Below are 25,304 nucleotides of genomic sequence, written 5' to 3'. Positions count from 1 at the left end.
GGGGGTGGGAGCGGGCGCAGCAAATAAGCGGCGCGTGATCCTGTTTTGGCCCGCGCGCTGAACTAGATATGCCGCGCGCGCTGTTTTTGCGCGCCCGCTGAAGCCACTATACCGATTGCGCACGTGTTAAAACGGACAATTTTACGACGCGACACTAGTTTAGCGCGGCTGTTGAAGATGCTCTTAAACTGCTGTATCTCCTGCCTCGTTCCCGTTGTTAGTCGCCGGTACATCGCGTTCGTGCCGTCCCCACTCTGTTCCAGTCCTTATGGACTGATCTTTTTCATTTCTTTGTCTCGACCAACAAGATGTGATTCCTCTAGAGCAGTTGTCATGGACATGGCGCAACTGAAGCTCTTTCTCATCGCATGATTCCAATCAGCACCCTGAGATTGGTCTGTACCATTGGTGACTGCACTTTTTGAGCTAGGCCCGGCAACCATCATTAAATCTGTTCCATCTTGAGAACCCTGGGCACAAGCAAGATACGTTAAGCAGTCTCAAAATTTTAACTACTGCACTTTGGTAGTTTGCCGCATTCGCCACCCCAATTAGGATAGTTTTGCTAGTGTGCTACAATAACCAACATGTTTAGTTCCCTTGCCTCCATTCCTTAGCATATTGCCAGGAACTAATCGACATGCTTAGTACCCTTGTCCTTTATTAACCAGCATATTGCTGGGGGGCAATGTGTATATAGCTAGCTATTGATAACGAAAACAGATCATCAACAGCCAGATAAGGCAAACCCTAACTAATTGCTCGCACATGTGGTCATTGACTGTCTACATTCAATCTTTGACTGTAATTTTTTTGTTAATAATTATAAGTAAAAACATCATCACAAGAAAATGCTTTGAATACGAATCCAGTGGAATCAATTTTGTGTCATATAATGTATGTATAATTGGATTTATTGGTGGTCTGAGTTTTGAACTTGGACAATGAAGATACAGTTAATGTATATATCTCCAAATAGAGAGTACATCGGTTTCCAACCTCTAACTAATAAGTAATATGACTTAACTGCAAATGCAGTTAATTAAATCAAAAGGCTGAACTAGAAGAGCACAAGCGGTAGAACTTTGAAGTTACCTTCTCATAGAAAGCATAAATGTTCTGATCAATAGACGATTGCTTGAGCTCAGATACTATGCTTTCTTGTCCTGCACATAAGCTTGCAACTTCAACTTGCCTTGTGGACACTATTATCAGGCTCCCTTTCTTATTGTTCGGGAAGCACCTCTTAACCCGATTCCACTCTTCAATGGTTGATAAGTCATTAGGCACAATCAGGAACTTCTTGGCATTGACATATCCATTGAATTCCTCAGCTAACTCTTGCCCCATCTTTTTCGCTTCCAGCAGAAGGTCAACCCCTACAGATGTGTGAAACTGCTCCACTAAACTTTGAATGAAGTCTTCTGGACTGAAAGGATGCATGAACCTCACCCATGCTCGGCACGGAAAACTGTTTTTGGTCTCTGGATTCTCGTAAGCTTCCCAGATGATCGATGTCTGCCCAAGATCAGCACCTTTTCCGCCCACTATGATCTGTTAGAATTATTGTATATGGATAGGAGAGGTGTTTAAACTTGTATCTATCTCTTCTTCTCTCTATCTCGTATATCTCATGTAACGACCTCTCCTGGTCGATCTCCTCCTCCTCTCTCGATCTGTAACTTGTCAACCAAGGCTTTGCCTCAATATATACACGTGGCCCGAGACAAAGGGTTCTACGCTTCCCAAACTACTTTACATGGTAACAGAGCCTTTTCCTCATCAGATCAAGAGAAAATCGCATCTAGCTACCTTCGCGACCGAGCCATGTCCACCACCTCCGCCTCCATGTCACCCAACACCATGGGCGCGATCACCACCACCTCCTCCGCCTCCACCTTTGCCTCCTCATCCACAACCACCACCACCTTTCTCGGATCGCCACCACAGGAGAAGCTGACGAGAGGGAACTTCCTCCTCTGGAAAGCCATCGTGCTTCCTCAGATCAAGGGTGCCCAGATGGAGCACCACCTTGAAGCCACGAGCCCGCCGCCGCCGGCCACCCTCACCATCACCAAAGATGGCAAAGAAGAGCAAGTCGTCAACGTCGCCCGCACCCTCTGGTATGCTCAACAACAACAACTTCAAGGGTTCTTGATGGGTTCCTTTTCCCGCGAGATTCTGTCCCAGGTGGCCATGCTCCAGACGCCGGCCGAGGTGTGGCGCGCCATCAACGCTATGTTCGTTGCCCAGAGCCAGGCGCAGGCGATCAACACCCGCATTGAGCTCACCAACCTTAAAAAAGGTAATATGTCCATGGCAGAGTACCTCGGCAAGATCAAAACCCTCACCGATGAAGTTGCTTGCACCGCCTCGGCGCTCTCCGATTCGGAGATCATCTCCAAAATTCTTGCCGGCGTCGACATGGAATATAATCCCGTTGTCTCTACTTTGGCGGCACGAGTGGAACCGATCACGGTCCCGGAGCTACACAGCCAGCTGCTCAGCTTCGACGCCCGCCTCACCCTCCTCCACGACGGCGATCTTCGGCAATCTTCTGCATACTCCGCTTCTCGGGGTCGCGACCGTGGACGTGGTCTTCAGGGCACCAACCGCGGTGGCGGATGCGGCCGTGGCACCTCGTCGGGCGACGGTGCATGCTCTGGTGGCGGCTACGACCACAACTACGACGGCGGCTACGGCAACAACCAGGGGGGTGGCGGCTTCAACTCCAACACTGGCCGCCGCACCTCCTCTTCGCGTCCTCGCCCCCGGTGTCAACTATGCAAGAAAGCCGGTCATGAGGTCATCGACTGCTGGCATCGGTACGATGAAAACTTTGTCCCTGATTCCAAACTGGTTGCAGCTTCTATGCGCGAGCAAGGCGGGGACGACGTCTGGTACGTTGATTCCGGTGCTACTGATCATGTCACCAATGAGCTAGAGCAACTTGCTCTGCGCGAGACGTATCACGGCAACGGCCAGATCCACACAGCCAGCGGTAAAGGTATGGATATTTGTCACATTGGTCAAGTTTCGCTTAGTTCCCCTACTCTTCAACGTGATCTTGTTCTTAAGGATGTTCTCCATGTTCCTCAAGCTGACAAAAACCTTGCCTCTATCTCTCGTTTAGCCACCGATAATGATGATTTCTTTGAAACTCATCCTCGCTATTTTTTCATCAAGGATCAGGCAACGAGGGCACCTCTCTATCACGGTAGATGCGTTGGCGGCCTCTACCCCATCTCCTCCGGAGCTCTTAGTAACAAGCATCGTCGAGTCTACTCCGTCATCAAGCCCTCTTTCGAACGGTGGCATCAAAGATTAGGACTGTTGGAAATATGAGCAATTTACCAAATGATTTTATTACCAGAAATACTAGATAAAGCATGACTAATATAGTAGAGATAAAACAAGTCATGTGTTCTGACAGAGAGAAGGTAAATAACTTCTGCATATATGAACCGTAGCCTATCATATCTAAAGCAGACAGTATAGCAAGTAGCATATATGAAGTAGAACCTATCATGTGTAGGACAAGGACTGGAACAAGGAACTGCGGCAACACCTTTAACAGGAAAGACAAGAACACGTATGGGACAGCAGCAGCAGAAGCGCTGGACTTGGGGTCGGTGTCCTCGCCTGCCATGTCGTCGAGGAGGTCGTGGACGTTGGGGAAGAAGTCGTTGTCGGGGAAGTAGTCGTCGGCGACCGGATCGTCCGTGATGAAGCAGCCAGTAGTCGCGCTGAGCGCTCCCCAAAAACCTTATCACCCTTCTCCCGTACAAGACTCAAAAGGTGCGGTTTCGGAGGCCTACTGTCCCGACCTGCGGTGCACGCCGCAAGACGGGATGGGGAAGAACATAGCAGCAGCGTAGTGGTTGGAACTTTGTGGCGATAGGAAGAGGAGCTTCTGTTGTGTCTCTTTGGAGAGGAGCGACCTCTCTTATATAGGCACAGGAGAAGGACGCAAAGAGGCCGCGGCAGGAGGTGAAGCCACGAAGGGAACAGGCAGCTGCCGAAGAGGCGCGCCGTTCGAATTCAGTGTCCACTACAGAGAACGTTTCAACTCCCACGTGACCTTCCGTATACCCGTCGTGCGTGGCAAAAATTTAGATATCGGCTCGGCTCATTCCCGCAACCCGCGGTGCGGCGCGGCGCGGCGCGGCGTGGCGAGGCGGACGGCGGAGGAGGAGCGCGCGTGGATATCCCTCTTGTTCTCATGCTCGTACAAGTGGGGAAAGAACCTCCCTTATAAGGAGGTCCAACTCCTACTAAACTAGCAATGTGGGACTAAACTTTAGTAGTATCCCTTGCCTTGCACAAATGGGCTAAGTGGGCCTCTAGGATTTATTAGGAATTTCTGAAATAGTTATTGGGCTGCCCAAAATAGACTAAATTCCAGCAATCCCCCACCAGATCCCAGAGGTACACAGAAATTTGCCTTTGGTTCCAAAACACTGTTTTATATACCGGTACTGCAGTGGAGACTGCTAAGTTGAACTTCCACCTAGAACTCTATGCTACACTAGTAAGCAACTTGAACAGTGGACTGGGCCTTGAACTGCAAGTTTTCTGCGAATCTAGCTTCACATAAAGCCTTGACCGATACGTGGCTACCGTGGATCTTCCCCGCGGGTGGAGCTTATGCGTCATACTCCGGGACCTTTCATGAGTTTACTAGAGAGAACCCTACTCTCATAGATTGCGACGTTTGACAATCAGACTCATATAGGTGTGTTCTTCAAAAGATGTTCTGCAGGATAACATCTCTGCTTAAATAAGCCACTTAAAATACATTAAGATATACATCAACCTTCCATGCAGATTAGGAGAGTATTGCATCTTCATGGAGTGGTATTGTGAATAGTAAGGATACTCTCCTCTCAGTTGACCAACAACTTGTCTTTCACATCTAATTCACGGGATCTCCGGTCACAAAGAATAGGTTACCACTGTGAACAACTCATATTGTGGGTCTCATACCCATCTCCCTCGATGCATTATCTATCACATTACGTGATAGACCCTTGGTAAAAGGATCTGCCAGATTTTTAGACGTTTGGATATAATCCAACGCAATAACTCCGGAGTTTTTTATTTTTCTGACAGACTTTAACCTTCTCTGAATGTGTCTTGATGACTTCATGTTATCCTTTGAGCTGCTCACTTTTGTGATCACAATTTGATTGTCGCAGTTCATAAGGACACCCGGTACAGGTTTCTCAACAACCGGCAAGTCATTCAAGAGCTGGCGAAGCCAATCTACTTCAACCGTAGCTGTATCTAGTGCTGTGAGTTCTGCTTCCATTGTTGACCTCGTTAAGATGGTCTGCTTGCAAGACTTCCAAGAAACAGCGCCACCTCCATGAGTGAATACATAACCGCTCGTGGCCTTTATCTCATCAGCATCTGAGATCCAGTTTGAGTCACTATACCCTTCAAGCACCTTTGGATGCCCGGTGTAGTGAATTCCATAATTTGCAGTGCCTTTCAAATAACGCAAAACTCTTTCTAGAGCTTTCCAATGCACATCGAGAATACTTCAATTGGTCTCTAGCAATTTTTTGATTCTTTCGAAGCAACACACTAGCATCATATGGTGTTGGAGAGGGCTTGCAGTCACTATAGCCAAAGCGACTCAAGATCTTTTCCACATAGTGAGATTGAAGCAATGTAATCCCACCATCATCGTCTCTCAACAACTTGATGTTCAGAATGACATCAGCCACTCCTAAATCCTTCATCTCAAAACAACGAGATAGGAAATCCTTGACCTCCTTAATAACATTCAGATTGGTTCCGAAAATCAGTATGTCATCAACATACAAGCACAGGATAACTCCCTCGCCCCCACCATGGCGATAGTACACATATTTGTCAGCTTCATTCACAACAAAGCCTGCAGCTGTTAAAGTTCTTTCAAACTTCTCATGCCACTGTTTGGGTGCTTGCTTAAGTCCGCACAAAGACTTCAACAACTTGCACACTTTCCCTTCCTGACCATCTAGTACAAACCCATCTGGTTGTTCCATATAAATTTCCTCGTCCAACTCTCCATTTAGGAAAGCAGTCTTAACATCCATTTGATGAACGAGAAGACCATGCGAGGCAGCTAGTGAAAGTAGAACTCGAATAGTGGTCAGTCGAGCCACAGGTGAGTAAGTATCAAAGAAGTCTTCACCTTCCTTTTGGGTATAACCCTTAGCCACGAGCCGAGCCTTGTACTTTTCAATAGTACCATCAGGCCTAAGCTTCTTCTTGAATACCCATTTGCATCCTATAGGTTTGCACCCATAAGGACGACCAGTTATCTCCCAAGTTTCATTCGCCAAGATGTAATCCATCTCGCTACGAACCGCTTCCTTCCAGTAGTCAGCATCTTCAGATGCACAGGCCTCTGAAATAGAACTGGGAGTGTCATCTATGAGGTACACAAGAAAATCATCACCAAAGGACTTTGCAGTCCTCTGTCTCTTGCTCCTAATAGGAACTTCATTGTTCTCCTCTACAGGACTTTCAAAGTGTTCCATCGAAATTGTAGGTTCGGTAATTGTAACTGGTTCCTGATCCGATGAACTAGGCATCTCCTGATTAGATGAGGTAGCCATATCCTTCATGGGAAAGATATCTTCAAAGAAAGTCGCATCATTCGACTCCATGATCATACCGACATGCATGTCAGGTACCTCAGATTTTACAACCAAGAATGTATAGCCAATGCTATGAAAAGCATATCCCAGGAAAACACAATCCACAGTCTTTGGTCCAAGCTTCCGCTTCTTTGAAATTGGAGCATTGACTTTCGCCAAACAACCCCATGTTCACAGATAAGAGAGTTTTAACCTTTTCTTCTCCCATTCCTCGAATGGAGTTATCTCTTTGTTCTTTGTGGGGACTCGGTTCAGGACATGACATGCTGTCAATATCGCCTCCCCCCACCATGCCTTGGAGAGACCCGATGTGTCTAACATGGCGTTAACCAAATCAGTTAGAGTACGGTTCTTTCTTTCGGCCACCCCATTTGACTGAGGTGAGTAGGGAGGCGTCCTCTCATGGATTATACCATGTTCCGCACAAAAAGCATCAAACTCATTGGAAAAATACTCTCCACCATGGTCGGACCTAAGCCTCTTGATTTTCCGATCAAGTTGGTTTTCCACTTCAGCTTTATAGATTTCGAAAAAGTTCAAAGCCTCATCCTTAGATTTCAGAAGATACACACGGCAGTATCTAGTGGAGTCATCAATTAACGTCATGAAATATTTCTTTCCACCTTTTGTCAACACACCATTCATTTCACATAGATCTGAATGTATGAGCTCTAGTGGTGCAAGATTTCTTATTTCCGCAGTCGTGTGAGACTTACGAGGTTGCTTAGCTTGCACACACACTTGACACTTAGATCCCTTGACGGTGGTGAAACTAGGGATTAAGTTCAACTTTGCTAGTCGCGACATGCAATCAAAGTTAACATGACAAAGACGTGAATGCCACACATTGGATTCACTATTGTTGCAAATATGATTAACAACTTTATTGCAAACGTCTGATAAGGATAAACGAAACAAGCCTCCTGACTCATAGCCTTTACCAACAAAGGTTTCATACTTGGATATTACAAATTTATTCGACTCAAAGACAAGCTTGTAGCCATCTCTACGCAGAAGAGATCCGCTAACAAGATTTTTATTGACGGAGGGGGACATAATGCACGTTCTTCAGCCGCACGATCTTCCCCGAAGTAAACTTCATATCGATCGTGCCAACACCACGAACAGAAGCACTTGAACCGTTGCCCATCAGCACGGTTGAAGTCCCTGCGGTCTGATAAGACGAAAACATGGAAATATCACCGCATACATGCACATTAGCACCCGTGTCAATCAACCAGTCAAGAGAATGACATACTGAAAGAATAGTGGGAAATATACCATACCCAGCATCCTTCATGTCAGTGTCTCCAATGACAACATTAGCGGTCTTGCCGCCTTTCCCAGGATGACGCTTGTCATAGCGATTAGGGCAACTAGGAGCCCAATGATCAGGATCCCTACACACATGACAAGCACCTTTCTTCTTGCCATTCTTCTTCTTGAAGTTCGTGTGTTGCACAGCCTTGTTCTTCCCATCAAACTTTGCTTTTCCATCAAACTTGCCCTTGTTCTTGAACTTGTGGGGCTGGAAGTTCTGTTTCTGTACCACATTGGCACTAGATCCTCCCTCAATACCTCGAGCACGTGTGTCCTTTGCTCTCGCCTTTTCTTCCACATCAAGAGTGCCAATGAGATCCGGGACGGAAAACTCCTGCCTCTTATGCTTCAGCAAGGTAGCAAAGTTCCTCCATGAAGGGGAAGCTTAGTGATGATACCTCCGGCAACAAACTTGTCCGGTAGCATACAACTGAAGTGCTCAAGTTCTCTAGCAAATGACTGTATCTCATGAGCTTGCTCAACCACGGAGCGCTCTTCAGTCATCCTGTAATTATAGAATTGCTCCATGATGTACAACTCAGTGCCAGCATCCGAGACCCCAAACTTGGCCTCGAGTGCATCCCACATATCTTTTCCATTATCAATTGACGCATAAGCATCAAATATGTTCTCACCAAGAACACTCAAGAGAGCAGCCTTAAACAGAGTATCCATTTTCTGAAAAGCTTGTGCCTGTTGAGCATCAAGCTCTCCTTCAGGTTTGCCGAGAGTGGCGTCATAGCAACTCATGGTTTGAAACCATAAGACTGCTCTCACGCGCCACCTCTTATAATGGATACCCTCAAACATAGGAGGTCTCATGGAAGCAGCAAAACCACTTGGGGTAAATTGCCTATAATAAGGTTTTTGGATTGTTGGAAATATGAGCAATTTACCAAATGATTTTATTAACAGAAATACTAGATAAAGCATGACTAATATAGTAGAGATAAAACAAGTCATGCCTTCTGACAGAGAGAAGGTAAATAACTTCTGCATATATGAACCGTAGCCTATTATATCTAAATCAGACAGTATAGCAAGTAGCATATATGTGAAGGAAATATGCCCTAGAGGCAATAATAAAGTTATTATTTATTTCCTTATATCATGATAAATGTTTATTATTCATGCTAGAATTGTATTAACCGGAAACATAATACATGTGTGAATACATAGACAAACAGAGTGTCACTAGTATGCCTCTACTTAACTAGCTCGTTAATCGAAGATGGTTATGTTTCCTAACCATGAACAAAAGAGTTGTTATTTGATTAACGTGATCACATCATTAGAAGAATGATGTGATTGACTTGACCCATTCCGTTAGCTTAGCACTCGATCATTTAGTATGTTGTTATTGCTTTCTTCATGACTTATACATGTTCCTATGACTATGAGATTATGCAACTCCCGTTTACCGGAGGAACACTTTGTGTGCTACCAAACGGCACAACGTAACTGGGTGATTATAAAGGAGCTCAACAGGTGTCTCCAAAGGTGAATGTTGGGTTGGCGTATTTCGAGATTAGGATTTGTCACTCCGATTGTCGGAGAGGTATCTCTGGGCCCTCTCGGTAATGCACATCACATAAGCCTTGCAAGCATTGCAACTAATGAGTTAGTTGCGAGATGATGTATTACAGAACGAGTAAAGAGACTTGCCGGTAACGAGATTGAACTAGGTATTGAGATACCGACGATCGAATCTCGGGCAAGTAACATACCGATGACAAAGGGAACAACGTATGTTGTTATGCGGTCTGACCGATAAAGATCTTTGTAGAATATGTAGGAGCCAATATGGGCATCCAGGTCCTGCTATTGGTTATTGACCAGAGAGGTGTCTCGGTCATGTCTGCATAGTTCTCGAACCCGTAGGATCCGCACGCTTAACGTTCGTTGACGATATAGTACTATGTGAGTTATGTATGTTGATGACCGAATGTTGTTTGGAGTCCGGGATGAGATCACGGACATGACAAGGAACTCCGGAATGGTCCGGAGACAAAGTTTGATATATGGGATAATAGTGTTTGGTCACCGAAAGGGTTCCAGAAATCACCGGAAGGGGTTCCGGATGTTTCCCGAAATGTTTGGGTACGAGAACACTTTATTTGGGCCAAAGGGGAAAGCCCACAAGGTTTTTGGAAAGCGCAAAAGGAAGTTCTGCGGAGTCCAGGGGCCAGACGCCAGGGTCCCTGGCGTCTGGGTCCAGACGCCGGGAACCCTGGCGTCTGGCCCTGGAGTCCGAGAAGGACTCTTGCTTTTCGGGTGAAACCGACTTTGTGGAGGCTTTTACTCCAAGTTTCGACCCCAGGGCTCAACATATAAATAGAGGGGCAGGGCTAGCACCAAAGACACATCAAGAAACACCAAGCCGTGTGCCGGCAACCCCGTCCCCTCTAGTTTATCCTCCGTCATAGTTTTCGTAGTGCTTAGGCGAAGCCCTGCGAAGATTGTTCTTCACCAACACCTTCATCACGCCGTCATGCTGCCGGAACTCATCTACTACTTCGCCCCTCTTGCTGGATTGAGAAGGCGAGGACGTCACCGAGCCGAACGTGTGCAGAACTCGGAGGTGCCGTGCTTTCGGTACTTGGATCGGTCGGACGTGAAGACGTACGATTACATCAACCGCGTTGATATAACGCTTCCACGAACAGTCTATGAGGGTACGTAGACAACACTCTCCCCTCTTGTTGCTATGCATCATCATGATCTTGCGTGTGCGTAGGAATTTTTTTGAAATTACTACGTTCCCCAACAGTGGTATTAGAGCCAGGTTTTTATGCGTTGATGTTGTGCACGAGTAGAACACAAGTGAGTTGTGGGCGATATAAGTCATACTGCTTACCAGCATGTCATACTTTGGTTCGGCGGTATTGTTGGATGAAGCGGCCCGGACCGACATTACGCGTACGCTTACGCGAGACTGGTTCTACCGGCGTGCTTTGCACACAGGTGGCTGGTGGGTGTCAGTTTCTCCAACTTTAGTTGAACCAAGTGTGGCTACGCCCGGTCCTTGCGAAGGTTAAAACAATACCAACTGGCCAAACTATTGTTGTGGTTTTGATGCGTAGATAAGAACGGTTCTTGCTAAGCCCGTAGCAGCCACGTAAAACTTGCAACAACAAAGTAGAGGACGTCTAACTTGTTTTTGCAGGGCATGTTGTGATGTGATATGGTCAAGACATGATGCTAAATTTTATTATATGAGATGATCATGTTTTGTAACCAAGTTATCGGCAACTGGCAGGAGCCATATGGTTGTCGCTTTATTGTATGCAATGCAATTGCGCTGTAATGCTTTACTTTATCACTAAGAGGTAGCGATAGTCGTGGAAGCATAAGATTGGCGAGACGACAACGATGCTACGATGGTGATCAAGGTGTCGCACCGGTGACGATGGTGATCACGACGGTGCTTCGAAGATGGAGATCACAAGCACAAGATGATGATGGCCATATCATATCACTTATATTGATTGCATGTGATGTTTATCTTTTATGCATCTTATCTTGCTTTGATTGACGGTAGCATTTTAAGATGATCTCTCACTAATTATCAAGAAGTGTTCTCCCTGAGTATGCACCGTTGCGAAAGTTCTTCGTGCTGAGACACCACGTGATGATCGGGTGTGATAGGCTCTACGTTCAAATACAATGGGTGCAAAACAGTTGCACACGCAGAATACTCAGGTTATACTTGACGAGCCAAGCATATACAGATATGACCTCGGAACACAGAGACCGAAAGGTCGAGCGTGAATCATATAGTAGATATGATCAACATAACGATGTTCACCAATGAAACTACTCCATCTCATGTGATGATCGGACATGGTTTAGTTGATTTGGATCACGTAATCACTTAGAGGATTAGATGGATGTCTATCTAAGTGGGAGTTCTTTAGTAATATGATTAATTGAACCTAAATTTATCATGAACTTAGTACTTGATAGTATCTTGCTTGTTTATGTTTGATTGTAGATAGATGGCCCGTGCTGTTGTTCCATTGAATTTTAATGCGTTCCTTGAGAAAGCAAAGTTGAAAGATGATGGTAGCAATTACACGCACTGGGTCCATAACTTGAGGATTATCCTCATTGCTGCACAGAAGAATTACGTCCTGGAAGCACCGCTGGGTGCCAGTCCTGCTGCTGGAGCAACACCAGATGTTATGAACGTCTGGCAGAGCAAAGCTGATGACTACTCGATAGTTCAGTGTGCCATGCTTTACGGCTTAGAATCGAGACTTCAACGATGTTTTGAACGTCATGGAGCATATGAGATGTTCCAGGAGTTGAAGTTAATATTTCAAGCAAATGCCCGGATTGAGAGATATGAAGTCTCCAATAAGTTCTATAGCTGCAAGATGGAGGAGAACAGTTCTGTTAGTGAGCATATACTCAAAATGTCTGGGTATAATAATCACTTGATTCAATTGGGAGTTAATCTTTTAGATGATTGCATCATTGACAGAATTCTCCAATCACTACCATCAAGCTACAAGAGCTTCGTGATGAACTATAATATGCAAGGGATGAATAAAACTATTCCCGAGCTCTTCGCAATGCTCAAAGCTGCGGAGGTAGAAATCAAGAAGGAGCATCAAGTGTTGATGGTCAACAAGACCACTAGTTTCAAGAAAAAGGGCAAAGGGAAGAAGAAGGGGAACTTCAAAAAGAACAACAAGCAAGTTGCTACTCAAGAGAAGAAACCCAAACCTGGACCTAAGCCTGAAACTGAGTGCTTCTACTGCAAGCAGACTGGTCACTAGAAGCGGAACTGCCCCAAGTATTTGGCGGATAAGAAGGATGGCAAGGTGAACAAAGGTATATGTGATATACATGTTATTGATGTGTACCTTACTAATTCTCGTAGTAGCACCTGGGTATTTGATACTGGTTCTGTTGCTAATATTTGCAACTCGAAACAGGGACTACGGATTAAGCGAAGATTGGCTAAGGATGAGGTGACGATGCGCGTGGGAAATGGTTCCAAAGTCGATGTGATCGCAGTCGGCACGCTACCTCTACATCAACCTTCGGGATTAGTATTAGACCTAAATAATTGTTATTTGGTGCCAGCGTTAAGCATGAACATTATATCTGGATCTTGTTTGATGCGAGACGGTTATTCATTTAAATCAGAGAATAATGGTTGTTCTATTTATATGAGTAATATCTATTATGGTCATGCACCCTTAAAGAGTGGTCTATTCTTATTAAATATCGATAGTAGTGACACACATATTCATAATGTTGAAGCCAAAAGATGCAGAGTTGATAATGATAGTGCAACTTATTTGTGGCATTGCCGTTTGGGTCATATCGGTGTAAAGCGCATGAAGAAACTCCATACCGATGGGCTTTTGGAACCACTTGATTATGAATCACTTGGTACTTGCGAACCGTGCCTTATGGGTAAGATGACAAAAACACCGTTCTCCAGTACTATGGAGAGAGCAACAGATTTGTTGGAAATCATACGTATAGATGTATGTGGTCCGATGAATGTTGAGGCTCGTGGCGGATATCGTTATTTTTTTACCTTCACAGATGACTTAAGCAGATATGAGTATATCTACTTAATGACACATAAGTCTGAAACATTTAAAAAATTCAAAGAATTTCAGAGTGAAGTTGAAAATCATCGTAACAAGAAAATAAAATTTCTACGATCTGATCGTGGAGGAGAATATTTGAGTTACGAGTTTGGTGTACATTTGAAACAATGTGGAATAGTTTCACAACTCACGCCACCCGGAACACCACAGCGTAATGGTATGTCCGAACGTCGTAATCGTACTTTACTAGATATATGGTGCGATCTATGATGTCTCTTACTGATTTACCGCTATCGTTTGGGGGATATGCTCTAGAGACGGCCGCATTCACGTTAAATAGGGCACCATCAAAATCCGTTGAGACGACGCCTTATGAACTGTGGTTTGGCAAGAAACCAAAGTTGTCATTTCTGAAAGTTTGGGGCTGCGATGCTTATGTGAAAAAGCTTCAACCTGATAAGCTTGAACCCAAATCGGAGAAATGTGTCTTCATAGGATATCAAAAGGAAACTATTGGATACACCTTCTATCACAGATCCGAAGGCAAGACTTTTGTTGCTAAATTCGGAAAATTTCTGGAGAAGGAGTTTCTCTCGAAAGAAGTGAGTGGGAGGAAAGTAGAACTTGACGAGGTAACTGTACCTGCTCCTTTATTGGAAGGTAGTACATCACAGAAACCTGTTTCTGTGACACCTACACCAATTAGTGAGGAAGCTAATGATAAAGATCATGAATCTTCAGAACAAGATACTACTGAACCTCGTAGATCAACCAGAGTAAGATCCGCGCCAGAGTGGTACGGTAATCCTGTTCTAGAAGTCATGCTACTAGATCATGATGAACCTACGAACTATGAAGAAGCGATGGTGAGCCCAGATTCCGCAAAATGGCTTGAAGCCATGAAATCTGAGATGGGATCCATGTATGAGAACAAAGTATGGACTTTGGTTGACTTGCCCAATGATCGGCAAGCAATTGAAAATAAATGGATCTTCAAAAAGAAGACTTACGCTGACGGTAATGTTACTGTCTACAAAGCTCGACTTGTCGCAAAAGGTTTTCGGCAAGTTCAAGGGATTGACTACGATGAGACCTTCTCACCTGTAGCGATGCTTAAGTTTGTCCGAATCATGTTAGCAATCGCCGCATTTTATGATTATGAAATTTGGCAAATGGATGTCAAAACTGCATTCCTAAATAGATTTCTGCAAGAAGAGTTGTATATGATGCAGCCGAAAGGTTTTGTTGATCCAAAAGGAGCTAACAAAGTGTGCAAGCTCCAGCGATCCATTTATGGACTGGTGCAAGCCTCTCGGAGTTGGAATAAATGTTTTGATAGTATGATCAAAGCATATAGTTTTATACAGACTTGCGGTGAAGCCTGTATTTACAAGAAAGTGAGTGGGAGCACTACAACATTTCTGATAAGTATATTTGAATGACATATTGTTGATCGGAAATAATGTAGAATTATTCTGCAAAGCATAAAGGAGTGTTTTTGAAAGAAGTTTTTCAAAGAAAGACCTCGGTGAAGCTACTTACATATTAAGCATCAAGATCTATAGAGATAGATCAAGACACTTGATAAGTTTTTTCAATGAGTACATACCTTGACAATATTTTGAAGTAGTTCAAAAATGGAACAGTCAAAGAAAGAGTTCTTGGCTGTGTTACAAGGTGTGAAATTGAGTAAGACTCAAAGCCCGACCACGGCAGAAGATAGAAAGAGAATGAAAGTCATTCCCTATGCCCCAGCCATAGGTTCTATAAAGTATGCCATGCTGTGTACCAGATCTATTGTATACCCTACACTGTGTTAAGCAAGGGAGTACAATAGTGATCTAAGAGTAGATTACTGGACAGCGGTCAAAATTATCCTGAGTGGAATAAGGAAATATTTCTCAATTATGGAGGTGACAAAAGGTTCATCGTAAAAAGTTACGCCGATGCAAGTTTTGACACAGATCTGGATGACTCTAAGTCTCGATCTAGATACATATTGAAAGTGGGAGCAATTAGCTAGAGTAGCTCCGTGCAGAGCATTGTAGACATAGAATTCGCAAAATACTTACGGATCTGTATGTGACAGACCCGTTGACTAATATTATCTCACAAGCAAAACATGATCACACCTTAGTACTCTTTGGGTGTTAATCACATAAACGATGTGAACTAGATTATTGACTCTAGTAAACCCTTTGGGTATAGGTCACATGACGATGTGAACTATGGGTGTTAATCACATGGTGATGTGAACTATTAGTGTTGAATCACATGGCGATGTGAACTAGATTATTGACTCTAGTGCAAGTGGGAGACTAAAGGAAATATGCCCTAGAGGCAATAATAAAGTTATTATTTATTTCCTTATATCATGATAAATGTTTATTATTCATGCTAGAATTGTATTAACCGGAAACATAATACATGTGTGAATACATAAACAAACAGAGTGTCACTAGTATGCCTCTACTTAACTAGCTCGTTAATCGAAGATGGTTATGTTTCCTAACCATGAACAAAAGAGTTGTTATTTGATTAACGGGATCACATCATAAGAAGAATGATGTGATTGACTTGACCCATTCCGTTAGCTTAGCACTCGATCATTTAGTATGTTGCCATTGCTTTCTTCATGACTTATACATGTTCCTATGACTATGAGATTATGCAACTCCCGTTTACTGGAGGAACACTTTGTGTGCTACCAAACGTCACAACGTAACTGGGTGATTATAAAGGATCTCTACAGGTGTCTCCAAAGGTGAATGTTGGGTTGGCATATTTTGATATTAGGATATGTCACTCCGATTGTCGGAGAGGTATCTCTGGGCCCTCTCGGTAATGCACATCACATAAGCCTTGCAAGCATTGCAACTAATGAGTTAGTTGCGAGATGATGTATTACAGAATGAGTAAAGAGACTTGCCGGTAACGAGATTGAACTAGGTATTGAGATACCGACAATCGAATCTCGGGCAAGTAACATACCGATGACAAAGGGAACAACGTATGTTGTTATGCGGTCTGACCGATAAAGATCTTCGTAGAATATGTAGGAGCCAATATGGGCATCCAGGTCCCGCTATTGGTTATTGACCAGAGAGGTGTCTCGGTCATGTCTACATAGTTCTCGAACCCGTAGGATCCGCACGCTTAACGTTCGTTGACGATATAGTACTATGTGAGTTATGTATGTTGATGACCGAATGTTGTTCGGAGTCCGGGATGAGATCACGGACATGACGAGGAACTCTGGAATGGTCCGGAGACAAAGTTTGATATATGGGATAATAGTGTTTGGTCACCGGAAGGGGTTCCGGATGTTTCCCGAAATGTTTGGGTACGAGAACACTTTATTTGGGCCAAAGGGGAAAGCCCACAAGGTTTTTGGAAAGCGCAAAAGGAAGTTTTGCGGAGTCCAGGGGCCAGACGCCAGGGTCCCTGGCGTTTGGGTCCAGACGCCGGGAACCCTGGCGTCTGGCCCTGGAGTCCAAGAAGGACTCTTGCTCTTCGGGTGAAACAGACTTTGTGGAGGCTTTTACTCCAAGTTTCGACCCCAGGGCTCAACATATAAATAGAAGGGCAGGGCTATCACCAAAGACACATCAAGAAACACCAAGCCGTGTGCCGGTAACCCCGTCCCCTCTAGTTGATCCTCCGTCATAGTTTTCGTAGTGCTTAGGCGAAGCCCTGCGGAGATTGTTCTTCACCAACACCGTCATCACGCTGTCGTGCTGCCGGAACTAATCTACTACTTCGCCCCTCTTGCTGGATCGAGAAGGCGAGGACGTCACCGAGCCGAACGTGTGTAGAACTCGGAGGTGCCGTGCTTTCGGTACTTGGATCGGTCGGACGTGAAGACGTACGACTACATCAACCGCGTTGATATAATGCTTCCGCGAACGGTCTACGAGGGTACGTAGACAACACTCTCCCCTCTCGTTGCTATGCATCATCATGATCTTGCGTGTGCGTAGGAATTTTTTTGAAATTACTACGTTCCCCAACAATATGAAGTAGAACCTATCATGTGTAGGACAAGGACTAGAACAAGGAACTGCGGTAGAACCTTTAACAGGAAAGATAGGAACATGTACGGGACAGCAGCAGCAGAAGCGCTGGACTTGGGGTCGGTGTCCTCACCTGCCATGTCGTCGAGGAGGTCGTGGACGTCGGGGAAGAAGTCGTCGTCGGGGAAGTAGTCGTCGGCGACCGGATCGTCCGTGATGAAGCAGCCAGTAGTCGCGCTGAGCGCTCCCCAAAAACCTTATCACCCTTCTCCCATACAGGACTCAAAAGGTGCGGTTTCAAAGGCCTACTGTCCCGACCTGCGGTGCATGCCGCAAGACGGGATGGGGAAGAACGTAGCAGCAGCGCAGTGGTTTGAACTTTGTGGTGAGAGGAAGAGGAGCTTCTGTTGTGTCTCTCTGGAGAGGAGCGACCTCTCTTATATAGGCACATGAGAAGGACGCAAAGAGGCCGCGGCAGGAGGTGAAGCCACGAAGGGAACAGGCAGCGGCCGAAGAGGCGCGCCGTTCGAATTCAGTGTCCACTACAGAGAACGTTTCAACTCCCACGTGACCTTCCGTATACCCGTCGTGCGTGGCAAAAATTTAGATATCGGCTCGGCTCATTCCCGCAACCCGCGGCGCGGCGCGGCGCGGCGCGTCGTGACGAGGCGTGGAGAGGCAGGCGGCGGAGGAGGAGCGCGCGTGGATATCCCTCTTGTTCTCATGCTCGTACAAGTGGGGAAAGAACCTCCCTTATAAGGAGGTCCAACTCCCACTAAACTAGCAATGTGGGACTAAACTTTAGTAGTATCCCTTGCCTTGCACAAATGGGCTAAGTGGGCCTCTAGGATTTATTAGGAATTTCTGAAATAGTTATTGGACTGCCCAAAATAGACTAAATTCCAGCAAGGACATCCCTCATCCGTCATAGTTAGGCAAGTAGTCAATAAAGACAAACTTCCTTTGTCACGTAGTTCAAATAATGAAGCTGTTTGTGAAGCATGTCAATGTGCCAAGAGCCATCAGTTTCCCTATCCTAAGTCTACTAGTGTGTCTCATGCCCCATTACAATTGATCTTCACTGATGTATGGGGTCATGCTCGAGATTCTTTTGGTCGAAAAAAATACTATGTTAGCTTCATTGATGATTACAACAAGTATACATGGACTTATTTGCTTAAATATAAATCTGAAGTCTTTTCCATCTTCCAAGAGTTTCAGAAGCTAGTTGAGCACCACTTTGATCGGAAAATTATTTCAGTCCAAAGTGACTGGGGAGGGGAGTATGAAAAACCTAACTCCTTCTTCCGTAGCATTGGGATTACTCATTATGTGTCCTGCCCTCATGCTCATCAGCAAAACAGTTCTGCTGAACGGAAACACCGTCATATCGTTGAAGTTGGTCTATCCCTTCTAGCTCATGCATTTATGCCTCTCAAGTATTGGGATGAGGCCTTTATCATGGCCTACATATCTTATCAACCGTCTTCCCAATAAGGTTATTGGCAATTCCACTCCTTTAAAACGCTTGTATAATCAAAAGCCAGACTACACCTCTCTCAAAAATTTTGGGTGTGCTTGTTACCCCAACTTACGTCCATACAATCGTCATAAACTAGAATTTCGCTCCACACAATATGTGTTTATTGGGTACAGTAACCTTCATAAAGGATATAAATGTCTTGAACCATCTACTGGACGCATATATATCTCCTGTGATGTTATCCTTGATGAAACTTTATTCCCCTTTTCACTACTGCATCCCAATGCCGGTGCCTTGCTTCATGCAGAAATTGCACTCCTACCAGACTATTCTGTACATCCTGATCACGGGGGTGAACTAAATGATCATGATCATGTGCAAAAATCCACAGAAAACTGCATCTCTAATGGCCCTTGTACAGATTCTACTTGTCATTTTATGTGTACATAGGACAAACCAGGCGCGGAATCTAAGGATGATCCGGCTGTCAGCGCGTGATCCCAGACAGATCCATGGCAGCATGCAGCCCAGGCCAACACGCGATCTCGTGCAGATTCGCCCCTGGCGGTCGACAGCGACAGCAGCCCAGACACGGGTCCAGACGCGGGCCAGGGCGCGCCACGCCAAGCCGACCAGGTGGGCCACGCGGGTCCTGGCGCAGGCCCAGGCACGTCATGCCAAGCCGACCGGGCGGGTCACAACGGACCAGGTACGGGCGCGGGCCCTGGCGCGGATCCCGGCGCGTCACGCCCATCCTCGCCTGCGCGATCCGACGCGGCTGTCGAGCGCGGCGCGGGGGGGAGCGACTCCCCGACTGCCACGTCGTCTGGGGATCCGCTGGCCGATCCGGTGCGCCGCCAGGACGAGGAGCTGAGCGCATCTTCCTCGGATCAGGAGCCACACCAACCTGGATCTTCTGTGGCTGACACTGAAGCTGCTGGATCTCCCGTGCCACAATCAACAACAACTGTTTCCGTGGCTCCTTCGTCTCCCCGACGACACACCAGGTCTCGGTCAGGTATCGTCAAAGAAAAAAATACAGTGATGGTACAATAAAGTATAATCCGACTAAGCGTGCTTTTCTTGCCACTACTGGTGAACCTGTTAATTTGCATGATGCACTTGCTAGTAAGGATTGGAAGGAAGCCATGGATAATGAGTATAATGCACTCATAAAAAATCAGAACTGGCATCTAGTACCACCGCAACGTGATGCAAACATAATTGATTGCAAATGGGTATACAAGATAAAAAGGAAATCTGATGGTAGTACAGACAGGTACAAGGCAAGGTTGGTTGCAAAAGGCTTTAAGCAAAGGTTTGGAATTGATTATGATGATACCTTTAGTCATGTGGTTAAAGAAACTACCATTCGCCTTGTTTTATCCATTGCTATTTCCAGAGGATGGAGCTTACGACAGCTAGATGTTCAGAACACGTTTCTTCATGGTGTTCTTGAGGAAGAAGTGTTCATGCGGCAACCACCAGGTTATGAAAATCATAGCACACCACATTATGTATGTAAGTTGGATAAAGCATTATATGGACTTAAGCAGGCTCCAAGAGCATGGTATTCTAGGTTGAACATGCAGTTACAACATCTTGGGTTCACACCATCCAAAACAGATACATCCTTATTCTTTTATAGCAAAGGCAATATCACTGTTTTTGTGCTTGTTTATGTTGATGATATAATTGTTGCTAGTTCAAGTCAAGAGGCCACAACTTGTTTGCTTAAGGATTTAAAACTTGAATTTGCTCTCAAGGATCTAGGTGATCTTCACTATTTTCTTGGTATAGAAGTAAAGCAAGTCAAAGATGGTATACTTCTCTCACAGGAAAAATATACAACTGATGTTCTAAAGAGGGTGGGATTGGAGAATTGCAAACCAGTCAGCACACCGATTTCCACCTCAGAAAAACTTACAGTTGATAGTGGAGAAGTTCTTTGTCTAGAAGATGCAACAAAATATAGAAGTTTTGTTGGTGCTTTGCAATATTTAACACTTACACGTTCAGATATTTCTTACTCAGTGAATAAGGTATGTCAATATTTGCATGCTCCTAGAACTACTCATTGGACAGCAGTTAAGAGAATCCTAAGGTATCTCCAGTATTCTCAAGGGCTTGGACTTCAGATTGTCAAGTCCTCTTCCTTGCTTGTTACTGCATATTCAGATGCAGACTGGGCAGGGTGTGCTGATGATAGAAGATCTACTGGTGGTTTTGCTGTGTTTCTGGGATCTAATCTTGTGTCATTGAGTGCAAGGAAGCAAGCTACTGTCTCACGGTCAAGTACAGAGGCTGAATATAAGTCATTAGCTAATGCCACAGCTGAAGTAATGTGGATACAAACATTACTCTATGAGCTTGGAATTAAAGCTCCGAAGGCTGCACGGTTATGGTGTGACAATATTGGTGCAACCTATCTTTCAGCAAATCCTATCTTCCATGCACGAACAAAACACATTAAGGTGGATTTCCATTTTGTCCGAGAGAGAGAGTAGCTCAAAAGCTACTTGAGATACGATTCATCCCCACCGGGGATCAACTTGCAGATGGGTTCACTAAACCCTTGACCGAGAGAAGGTTGGATGAATTCAAGTACAATCTCAACCTTAGCAAGGCTTGAGGTTTAGATTGAGGGGGAGTGTTAGAATTATTGTATAGGGACAGGAGAGGTGTTTAAACTTGTATCTATCTCTTCTTCTCTCTATCCCGTATATCTCATGTAACGACCTCTCTTGGTCAATCTCCTGCTCCTCTCTCGATCTCCTCTCTTGATCTGTAACTTGTCAACCAAGGCTTTACCTCAATATATACACGCGGCCCGAGACAAAGGGTTCTACGCTTCCTAAACTACTTTATATGATCACCCTTAGGTCGGCGTCCTTCTTGTTTATCAGCTGGACAAGATCCACCTTTGACTTTTCCTGCTTCGTTGCGTCTTGAATGCCAAGCATTGTTGTACCTGCGATTGTGCGTATCGATGGATCAAATAAGAATCAAATAATCAATGTTGCTCCTACGTTCATTAGTGCATTTCAAAACAATCTCATAAAAGAATACTATAGACACTTAATTAATTCGGTCAGATAGATCACAGGGAACTTGGTGATTACTTTGCTTATTTCACCAACAGGAACATGATTTGTATTCAAGGAATCAGTCCCCAGGCATGCTCCAATATCACATACATACATACATATATTTCTTCACGGTATGGTATCTTCTATATCTAAATAGCCAGCCCCCACTAACATATTTCTCTCAACATGCAAGTATGCCACATCATCAAGCAACATGCATGGCAAAAAACCCATCACAACATGCATTCATGCACATGAAAATGTCCACCTCAACATGCAAACATATATTAGATATTTTACAATACATTAATCAAACACAATAAAGCATATGGATTTGCAATTTTAGTTTTCGTAGTATCACTATTCACGTTTCATAGAAATCACATATCATCGAAATGTATTGCAAATATTCCCGCAACAACGTGCGGGGTATCATCTAGTTCACTTAAGAGTTTTATGGATAATGAAAGAAAACATCTCTCTTGGCATCAAGTGATGTACATGACCACAAATTCGATTAATAATAACTGGATAAAAGAACGGGGCACAGCTATCTGATTTGCGATTCCTTGGTCCACGACGATTCACTACCCAATATAAATGGAGTTCACAAGGGGTTGCTATACATCTTGTATAGTTGTATTGGCACTCATTGTTTTCAGTTCGGAATACGTCAGTATACAACATAGTTTCATCGAGCACTAAATGGATAACATATATACTACTAGTAGTACACTAACTATTCTCCGAATGAGATCCAAACTTATTAAAAGAAAGCAACCTGAAATTAACCTAAAGGCCTGGTCAGCAACCCCGCAGTTGGGGGCAGTAACCCCAAATCCGAGAATTCCACCCTAAAAATCGCGATAAAATTAGTCTCCTCCATTTCCTCCACTGTAGCGCAGTTCGACTCATACTGCTTGGCGTCGGCCGTCCCTCCCTCCCTCCCTCTGACTGAGACTGAGACTGCAGGCGGCCACAGGAGCAGAGGAGGTGATGTGAAGCAGCGATTCAGGTGAGCGACTAGCAAGGCGAGCAGAGCCTGATGCGGCAGATCCGAAGGAAGGGGGTGAGCCCGAATTTGCGAGTACATTTTTTTTTTGCTTGCATATATACGTTTATTTATTACTCCCTCCGTCTCAAAATGTAGAGTAAATTGCAAAAAAACCATCATAATTGGGGACCCTAATTCATAAAACCGCCATCGTTCGGATTTTTTTCAAAAAACAACCAACATTGTGCTAACAGTTTTCAAAAAACACTGATCGCTCATATAAGCACTTGCTAACGCTAAAACTGACATATAGGACCCACCGTAAGTGATGATGTGGCAACCAAAACTAACGGCGTTTGACCGACCATCAAAATAGACATAGGACCCGCATGTTAGTGTGATATCTCTCCTATAATAATAATAATAAAACACATCTCCGTGTCCTCTCGAGCCACTGTGCACGCCCGCCGCCGCCGCCCCGATCCGGAAGGATCCGAGGCCGGACCATAGGTCGCCGCCGGCAAGCCAAGCCGTCGCTGCCCCGCCTTTATTTCTCCTCCATCTTCCCTTCTACCTTGCCGCCTGGTCTAAGCCGCGTCATGCGCGCTGCCGCAGGTCTCCTCTGAGCCTCCCGACAGCACTGCCTCGCCGCCGATCGTAGCCAGCGTAGCCACTGCCGACGAACCGCTGTTAGACTATGTCCGTTAGCTTCGCCTTTTCGCGCTGGTATCCCTCGCCGACGGATTCGAGCAAGGGCGCAATGAGATGGCCGAATCGAGCCTTTCTCGGCCGCTTGCACCGTCCGCTCCTCGCCCTCGATTCGCCGCCTCCAAGCCTGCCCCGAGCCCACTGAGCTCCCTGCTGCATCGAAGTGAGCTCCTCTCGATTTCCCCCCATCCCCTCTGCTCTATTTCACGTTGTAATGCCATCCTTCGCGAGCTGCGAGCACGGCGGCCGCCATGGCAGACGAACTCAAGCAGTTAGTGCTCCCCTGCCCCCTGCCTAGTCCAGTAGCAGGCGGTGAATCCCCGTCATGGTATTCTCCCGACCCCCTGCAGTCCGGCACCACCCACCGTGGTCTGCTCCCGACGCCCCCCTGCAATCCGGCGGCGGCCGGTTCGCCACCCAGAGGCCGGCACAAGACCTCCTGGGCCTGTCCTCCATCCTTGTTTGGCTTGTGACCGGGAGCCATGGCAGGCGACGGAATGCGGTGCTGTGTGGAGCAGAAGCTGGCGGTGATGGGAGGCTTGTCAGCCGGCGGCCTGCCTTGTCGGAGCCGCGGGCACCCATGCGTGTACGGAGGCGCGAGAGCGCGTGGAGAAAACTCGCGAGGAGACGGGGTTGACCAGCTGCGTCGTCTCTCCTTCACCACGTGGACCTGTCATCAGGACCCATTCGTCGGGTTTTCAATAAAATGGTTTTAATCGAGCGATCAGCGTTTTTTGAAAACTGTTAGCACAACGTCGGTGGTTCTTTGAAAAAAAATTCGAATGATGGCGGTTTTGTGAATTAGAGTCCCTAATTGTGGTGATTTTTTGCAATTTACTTTAAAATGTAAGACATTTTTTGACACTATCGTAGTATCGAAAAACGTCTTACATTTCGGGACGGAGGGAGTAGATAGAAGAAAAATACATAGATTTTTTTAGCGATTTACACACCTGCAATGCTGGGCTGCCTAGCAGTACCAGGGGCAGCGGGCCTGGAGCCCGTGGTATTGATGAGATTGTAGCACACGTTCCTCTGGCTGACATCTTCGACTTTGGCTCGAAGCTCCTTCATCTCCTTGGCGACGCGCCGCCGGTCCAGCAGCGTCAGAGGGAGGCGCCACCAGGACTGCTTGTCTAGACGCACGGCGAAATCCTGGAGGCAGTCCTCCACGTTGTAGGCAACGTCGCGGACCTGCTTCACCCAGATCTTGACCACCTTGTTGTCGCCCCGCTCCCGCTCCTCGTGCGCGGTCATGAGGAAACCCTGCATCATCTCGAGCTCGTCGGCAATGAAGGCCTGGTCGCGGCGGACTCCCAGCTGCAATGCCACCTCCTCCGCCAGCGCGGATTTGGCGTAGCCCAGCGCTCCATTCAGCACCGACTTCCCTACGCTCAGACCAGTCGCCTCCATTGCTAGCAGTGGTGCTGATGATGCTTGTGGGGAAAGAAGATGGCCAACGACGGGTTAA

At 45.7% G+C, this 25,304-nt stretch overlaps 1 protein-coding gene across 1 annotated transcript in view; it reads right to left on the bottom strand.

Annotated features, from left to right (window-relative positions):
* LOC119299090 (disease resistance protein PIK6-NP-like) overlaps positions 1-25,246 on the bottom strand; it is a 27,942-nt gene extending 2,696 nt beyond the window's left edge. Inside the window, exons 1-4 of the mRNA XM_037576378.1 lie at positions 24,787-25,246; positions 21,919-22,013; positions 1,096-1,554; positions 306-470 (exon numbers count right to left, since the gene is read on the bottom strand). Of these exons, the coding sequence (XP_037432275.1) occupies positions 306-470; positions 1,096-1,554; positions 21,919-22,013; positions 24,787-25,246 (1,179 nt within the window). The remainder of the gene's footprint in view (positions 1-305; positions 471-1,095; positions 1,555-21,918; positions 22,014-24,786) is intronic.
* Positions 25,247-25,304: the final 58 nt, after the last annotated feature.

Source organism: Triticum dicoccoides, chromosome 5A (assembly GCF_002162155.2).
Source record: "Triticum dicoccoides isolate Atlit2015 ecotype Zavitan chromosome 5A, WEW_v2.0, whole genome shotgun sequence".
In the NCBI taxonomy this organism is placed as follows: Eukaryota; Viridiplantae; Streptophyta; class Magnoliopsida; order Poales; family Poaceae; genus Triticum; species Triticum dicoccoides.
This window is presented reverse-complemented; position numbering and strand designations above follow the sequence as displayed.